The 7,700-nt window shown below is 46.4% G+C and overlaps 1 protein-coding gene across 1 annotated transcript in view; it reads right to left on the bottom strand.

Moving 5' to 3' along the window:
- Window positions 1-926: 926 nt before the first annotated feature.
- Window positions 927-7,700, bottom strand: part of NTN4 (netrin 4) — a gene marked incomplete at its 5' end in the record, with an annotated part of 42,268 nt that continues 35,494 nt past the window's right edge. The window contains 5 exons of the mRNA XM_010145326.1: window positions 927-1,063; window positions 3,633-3,803; window positions 5,558-5,626; window positions 6,803-6,915; window positions 7,614-7,656. Coding sequence (XP_010143628.1) covers window positions 927-1,063; window positions 3,633-3,803; window positions 5,558-5,626; window positions 6,803-6,915; window positions 7,614-7,656 — 533 coding nt within the window. The remainder of the gene's footprint in view (window positions 1,064-3,632; window positions 3,804-5,557; window positions 5,627-6,802; window positions 6,916-7,613; window positions 7,657-7,700) is intronic.

Here is a 7,700-nt window from a genome sequence, read left to right as displayed (position 1 = left end):
GGGGTGGGGGTGGGGGGGTGGGTCTTCAGGAGTGCTTGTTTCAGGGAGTTTTTTTCATGCGCCACCTTCCACCTCTTCTTTCCCCAACACAATTAGACTTCCACACTGTGAAGTGGCAGGGAGTAAAGTGCTTTATACAATGAAATATTTACACTAGGTCTAGGTTCATTTTTTAACACTTCAAGGACAAAAGCTCAGAGATGCTGCACCCTCCGGAGCGGCTCTTCTCTGTGGCCGTGTGGTGGGTGGAGAGCAGGCCTCTGCCCTGTGTTGCACTTGTGCCAAGGCAAAGGGATTCGTTTCACTCCAGCACTCTGTCCTTGCCAGCACCAGCAGATAATTTAGCCCCTGAAACCTTCAGTGGGGTGACCAGGTTAAAAGCAAGCGGTGCCCGATTCTCTTCAGTGGGTGCCATGTCCTAACCTGAGGGGTGTTTCAAAAGAGTGGTCATCACTGCCATGCTGCTGCAAGCACGTGCCCGCCATTGCGGCCGTCGCCTTCCCCACAGCAGTCTCTGGAAGTCACTCAGGATCTGTGCTGGTGGCACTGGTGTTTTGCTTCTCAAGCTGTAGCTTGGTGGAGGACCCTTTCCCTCTCCAAGGTGGAAATTTAGTCTGGGGCAGTCAGTGGCTTCATAGGAGTTGCTCCAACATCGCACTGGAGTGAGACAAGTGTCCACCCTTCTTTTTGTTTCACTCAGGGTAACGATGAGCTGGGACTAGGTGAGCCCCTGGTAAGGAAGCTACTGGCAAGTGAATGAATGAACATTGGCCAGGAAGGGTTAAATAAGACAGTGCCTACAACTCTGAATGCCTCACTACACATTTTGGCACTATATTCTTAACATTCCAGTTTTCATCCTAGAGGTCTTCTCTCAGGCTGTTGCATTTTGTGCATAAAGAAATGCCCTAGGCAGTTGTGCACCTCTAGTTGCAGTCTCTCTTCAAGATCTCCAGGACCTTTCTTCCAAGAGCCGACTTCCACTGATGGACAAAACTTTTCATGTTGACGATGAGTCTGCCTGTTCGGACGTCCTCATGTCCTGCCACAAGATACTCCAAGCCTGCAAATCAGCAAATTGGTCAGGGATTGCACAGCACTACACCTATGAGGTCTACTGACACTGCAAAGACAGCCTGGACGCCTTGTCCCATGCAAAAAAGGTGCTTATATGAAGAAATATTTATACATATTGATTCTCTCATATCTGTATATCTGACTCTACCAGTATCTATGGAAAAAACAGCCCCAGCGGTGCATGTGTCAGTGAGATGCAGTATACAAACTCTGATTTTGTTAGCTTCTAAATATAAATGGAAGCTGAACTCTGGGGGCAGCACTACAAGTTTTTACACCTTGTTTGCGAACCGCTATTACCTTCATATGGCAGACACCTGCCTCACCCCTCCCTGAATACCCCTGGGCCTGGAAATCAGTCGCTTCAGCATGTCTCAGTAACGACGGTGCAGAATGACTCAGTGCTGGTGTCTTGCTCAAAATGTTTGGTGCCCCCTTGCAGGCAAAGGCACCCTGATGGAAGGCAGTACTAGATTTGCCAGTGAGAGCAGCCCAGAAGAGCCCCCGAGGGCATGGCAGTCACACTGAAAAACGCTGTATTAATTTCTGCCTCCACAAGATGTTTTAAAGACATGGCAGCAGCCATGGTGAAGCCTTTTGGCATCTCTTTAGTGCTGTGAAACAGAATAACAATATGCTTTTCTTTCTTTTACTTTTATCTTCGATTTTCTCTCTGGTTTTGGGAGATGTGATTTCCATTATAGCTATATGTCAGGAAATCGTTTTATGTCAGCTTGGCTTTTTATCTGGCTGTTGTTGGTTTATTCATCTGGAAGTCAGAAGCTCTTCCTCTGAGAAAGGGTTAAATTTGCTAATATGGTATTGCCAATCACTCAGAAATGAATGTGGTAACTAAAGAAAATAATGAAATTTAAAAAAATATCTGGAATCCTTTTTTTTTTTCATTCCCTTTGAAATGACTGAATCTTAAAGATGCATTCAGTTGATGTTTTCAAGTTTTCCATTGGAAACAAACTTCACCATTTCTTTCCAACATGAAAACCGTGTGGATGTGGTGCTGAGGGACATGGTTTAGGGACCCTGGCAGCGCAGGGGGAACGGTTGGACTCGATGATCTTAAAAGTCTCTTCCAACCAGATGATTCTGTGATTCTGTGATTAATTTGTACTCATGGGACTCCAGCAGCTGCATGTCAAGACAATACCAAGCTTTGCAGTATAAATCATGAGAGCTGCCAAGAGAGTAGCACCTGATGTGTCAGACACCTGGATTAGCTCTAAAGTCAACTGTACCTCCATCTTTCTGATGGTGTCCAAGTGATCTTCATCGATTCTGTGATTACTGCTGTTTTTCCCTTTGCTGGGGAAAATCAGTGAAGCTCCTCTGAAGTCAGTGGAACTGCGAAGCTGGGTGTGAGGTGTGGGGCCGCCCTGCATGCTCAGTGTCTAACAGCTTCCATGGCATTTCTCCAGTTTCATGCTAAGGCAGCCACATCTGGGCCTTCTTGCTTGCATTTGCATTGCATATGGAAAAATAAACCAGCCGTATCTATTTAATTATAGATTTATGGTGTTTACCCATATTGAAATTCTTTCTGCAATTAAACACTGAAGTCCTGCCTAACACTGCTAGTTCATTTGACCCTTGCACCTGACAAGAGTTCCTGACTACAGCTGTGCTATCACGGCAGCTTGCCTTCAAAGCCACAGACGGTCACTCCGGTGGAGAAGAAAGAAGACAGCAAACACCTCATCAATGAATAACCTTTCTGCATTATCCAGCCTCAAGAACAGCCCTTTCCACCCAAAGGAAGCTCCTAGTGCTACACAATTAAGGGATTTCTCAGCATTGAAGTAAACATTTCAATTGGGATTTCCAAATGATGTGTGTGCCTTAAAGAAAATCCTTTATCTGAATCAGTAGGTAACTGCTGGTTTATCTTGGAATTGTAAAGAAAGGTGTGTCAGCTGGAGCTTAGTTTTGCTCTGAAGGAAACCCTAAGACTGAATTTCCTCATGGAGACTGCATGCACTGTTCAGCCACCACTAGTTATAGTCCATTTCAGTGAAAGAAGATGAAAAAAATCTGTGAAGCCAAACCTCTCCTCTCACTGCATAAAAGAACCTCTTCAAAACCTGGTAGACATAAATTGGTGTTACTTTCAATGAGACACCTTTCCTTGAGTTTAGATTGGAACTTCAGTTCAATATCATGACTCAAATTAAATTTCAATGTGTTTTTATGGATTCAAAGAAGTATGGTTTAAAGGATACATCATGTAGTTGTGGGGTTATGTGCACTTCCCTCCCTCTGGGAACAGACGGAGACTGCTAGAGCTGTAAGACCATTACACTTCATAAAGAAAATTATATGTTTGAAAGTCTGTAGGATGAACCAAGTTTTTCTCTATGAAATTCAAATTTGATGGAGATTGCTCTTGAAATCCAAATGATGGAACAGCCAATAATTTTTAAGCAACATTGCTTACAATCAGCAAGCTTCAACCTCAGCTCACTGGCATGACAGGATGGAGGGGTGGGAATGAAATCTGTGTAAATGTGGTGGGGATATACTGCTTAAGGAGTCAAACCTACCAGGGTTGAGGATGGGACAAGTGCAGCCTCTGTTAGTCCAGGATTCAGGGTAGAGCGTTCTCTGGCCCCGGAGGATCTTCAGCTTTGTAGATTTCAAGACTTTCTTGATCTTCACATTGACTTCTGCATGGGAGCCTTTGTCATGAGCTGACAAAATCTTCGTCTTGATCACTGGGAAGACAGGAATTCAAAACCAGGAGTACATAAACTATTTACAGTGATCTCTTTTTTGGGGGGTCTAACGCAGGTGTCTGGGTGAAGCAGTGAGAACAATCACTTTGTTACAGTGGAGTTAGCCCAGTGCTCCTTGCTGGGGAGTCTGGGGTCAGTGTAGTCACCAGGGGAGCACATATGTCCCTACACCCATGGGCAGCAATGCCGGCAGTATGTTTGTCTGTGGTTCCTGGACCTGCCACGTGGGCAGCAGAGCAAGTCCAATGACTTGGTTTTCAAAACTTGTGAGGGCCCCATATTCCCCTGGAGTTCAGCAAAGACTTTGGCTTCCTTAGTACTGTTGGAAAACAAGTGGAAAGCCTTGGTTTTTGGGATGGACCTGGAGACTTTGCTGGCCTTGGCCTGGGCAGGCCAGGGAGCAGGCAGGAGCAAGAGGATCTGCCCTCATCCCTCCCAGGGAGCAGGCAGTTGTGCTGCTGGTCCTTATGATTTGCAGAACTGCCAAATCCAAACGCAGCGGCAGAGACTAAGACATTGCTGGTGACTGGGGCAAATCACAGAGTATTTTGACCTCAAATAACCACAGACAGACTCCTGCTGCTGGTATCCCAGCTGCTGAGCCCCTGCGCAGTGGAGGCTCAGGGCTCAGGTCCAATGTGTCAGCCTCCCCTCACCGTGTTGATGTCTACACTGGTAGGTACAACCATATAACAGTGCTTTATTCAGCATTGCATGTTAGGAAGCTCAGGAAAACTTCTTCTCCCACAGCATGACCGTTTGAAGCTCATTATGAGGTCTCTCTCCAGTTTAGCTGACTCTTTTGCACGTTGAGTGATGAAAGGGTGAGAAGTCTGGGTGCACTTTAGATAAGACTTTTTTTTTTTTTTTGTGAATTCTTTTATTTCTTCTCTTTTGCAAGATGAAACACGTCATTATCGTGGCCAGGGCGGAAAGCAAAGCAGAATTAGATTTTTTCTTAATATCGCTAAGCCAGGGTTACATTTCAACAGCTGGCATCCCTTGAACTTCCCTTTCTGGGTTGCTCTGCAGCCTGCAGAGGTATGAGTTATCTCCTTGTGCATTTTCTACTCAGGTGCAAGAGACCCCTGGAAGACTGTGAAGGAAGGGAGCACTACACAGGGAATTCCTTGCTCTTCTCTGGTATGAAGGAGGCAGTTCACTGGCACACACTGGAGAGGTCTTGGGAAACAAAGTGGCTCACCTCATTCATTCAAACCCAGTGGACATCACTGCATTGCAACTGCTGAAATTTTTTGACAGGGGGAAGTTTCCAGTGGCTGCTGGAGTAATTTTCTCCATATAGTGTCTTGTGTGGTGATCACCATCCCTCTTTACATTCAGTGTAATTCAGATTTAATGATTTCTAGACCATGCTGGGGGCACCTAGTCTATGGACAGAGTCTGAGGAACCCATTTTTGGTAACAGTGCTTTACAGTCTGTCTTGGACCTAGATGACCTCTCAGGGATACTTCCAGCTCTTGCTCTCCCGTAATTCTGGCACAAGGGTGTTTTGGTAGCAAGAGAGGTGGGTAACAGAGCAAGATGCTTCACCCACTTTGACCCTGCGCAGTGATATCTACAGATTTTTGAAAGGTCAAAGATCTGCCTCCAGACTAGGTAGCCCATGGCTTTGCTGGGACCAGAGCAGTGCACACAGCAGCACCCCTCAAGTTTCACACTCTTGCACTGCCTTGTGTTTTATGCCCCTGCCACCTCACCCGTGACTCACCATAGGTGTACTTCATCCCGCAGAAGACCTTGGGATTCCCTAAAACTTGCTCTTTACATTCGCATTTACCTGGGGAAAGAGAAGGAAGCAAATGGCTGTGGATTGTACTTAAAAAACAAGAGCCTTCCCAGGCAAAGCCCAAGACCTGCGACAGGTTTTCATGTGGTCCACAAACCCCAAGTAAAAAGAAAAAACAAACCCCCTTACTTCCAGATCCAGGCTGAATATACAATTTTAGTCCAAGGGCAATTATTCCTTGTTTACAATTTTAAGAGAAGGGAGACAAAGGCCTTATTATTTTGCCTTGGGATGCAAATAGAACGCATGTCTTTCCCTGTGGTATTTTCCACACCGTAATGTACCAGACAAAATCTTAAAAGGAAATGTTGCAAAGGTTAAGGCAGATTAATGACTTCCGTGATCTTAGAACAAAGAATAACATGATATACTTATTTACGTTTAAATGAAGTTGTCCAGACAAATGATGGAGCTTTCCCCTCAATTAACTCAATTATTGTATCTTTGAGATTTTATCACGCCACTTTCTGAAAACGGAGGAAATGACGCTTGCCTGCTTGCATGCAGTGATTGCAGGGCAGGATGGCTGGATGCTGCACCACAAGGCCAATCTGCCTCACAGCAACCTCACGGAACACCCAACTCCTCCAGGCTGGGGGAACAGGAGGGAAATAACTTCCCCAGCTGAAACCATAGCTGAAATGCTAGGCCATCTCAAATTGCACTGTAAGCTGCAGTAGATGCCAACATTGTTGTGGCTATTGGGGAACTAAATTCTGAGTTAGAAATTTCCTAATTACTTGACAGTGAGGTGGCAAACCCCACCCTCTAAATAATGTTGCTGGTTTGTCTAGCGTGTAGGAGTTCTAGTGAATACAAAGACACATTTAAAACATGATGGCCAAGTAAAACGTAAGAATATTCAGCCTTGAAATTCAGAACGAGGAAGGCAAATCTCGCCTTACTGACAGCTAAATGCTGGGTGCAGGCTTTCAGTGTGGAGCATCTGCCTAAAGGGTTTGTGTGTCCTCTCATTGATGGGATGATCCATAAGGCTCCTCTGGCTCTTGGAGAGGAAGGAGGTGGTCACACAGGACGTTAATGGGGAACTGTCCACCCCCTTCTGCCACTGCCAGGGTGCTGATTATAAGCCAGCGCAGAAGACTGTCTGCACCGGCTGCTGGTGGGAGGTATGGGGCAGGGAAATGCATGAAGCTGTCATCCTACCAGAGTGCCGGAGCGCCGAGAAGCCCTGCTCATCCTCCCAGTCCCAGGCAGGCTCACTCTCATTAAGCACCACCTGGAAAGGAGGTGCTTCATTGTGCCAGGTGACATCTGAGCTGTTGGGGGAAAGGGAGACAGTCAGCCTTCCTCCTGGGACCAGTGGAAAGCAAGGCCACGCATCCTCTGAGTGCAACATGACTGCATGTCTTGGTGATGTCAAACACAAGTTTTGCAAAGTGAACAGGTTCAGTGTTGTCAGAATGGGTCACAAACCATTTTGGGTTTAAAATACATTATAGAGATTTATATGCTCTAAATAGCCCCAGTGTGGCAAAACTAAAAAAAGCACCATATAAGATCTGGAGAGTGGGTTATTATTGAAATGTGCTCTCTTCTAAAATTCAGAGATTGACTCCGAGTCCAGCACAGTCAAGGTAAGCTGAGTTGCAATAGCAACATTAAGCCTTTGGTCTCCTCCCACTCAGATGTCCCCAAGGTCCACATTTGCTCGTGGAGAGGAAGCAACTGTGAAGGTCATGGAAAATACTCAGTACAGTAACACCAGCACCAAGAGCCAGTAATCCAATGTCACCAGTGCCCTACCGTGGTGTGCCAGGCACTCAGGTGAACTCGAGCCTCTAGTCCCGCTCTATCCCCAGATCCTGACCATACCAAACCCCAAATATTTTATATAATGGATGTTTTTCAGCCCATGTGCCATATATATACAGGGTTGGTGCAGTGCCTTCTCTGCTATGGAGACTGCAGGGGTATGGTGAGGCCGGGAGGGGGTGGCCAGGACCCCCCAACTCACCTGCTGCTGCGGCAGTCGCCGGTGTAGGGATCGCAGCTGCGGGGGCAGTCACAAGGGCGGCCGGCCATAGCACCGAAGCCCCAGGAG

Source organism: Buceros rhinoceros, unplaced genomic scaffold (genome assembly GCF_000710305.1).
Source record: "Buceros rhinoceros silvestris isolate BGI_N320 unplaced genomic scaffold, ASM71030v1 scaffold9341, whole genome shotgun sequence".
Classification (NCBI taxonomy): Eukaryota; Metazoa; Chordata; class Aves; order Bucerotiformes; family Bucerotidae; genus Buceros; species Buceros rhinoceros.
This window is presented reverse-complemented; position numbering and strand designations above follow the sequence as displayed.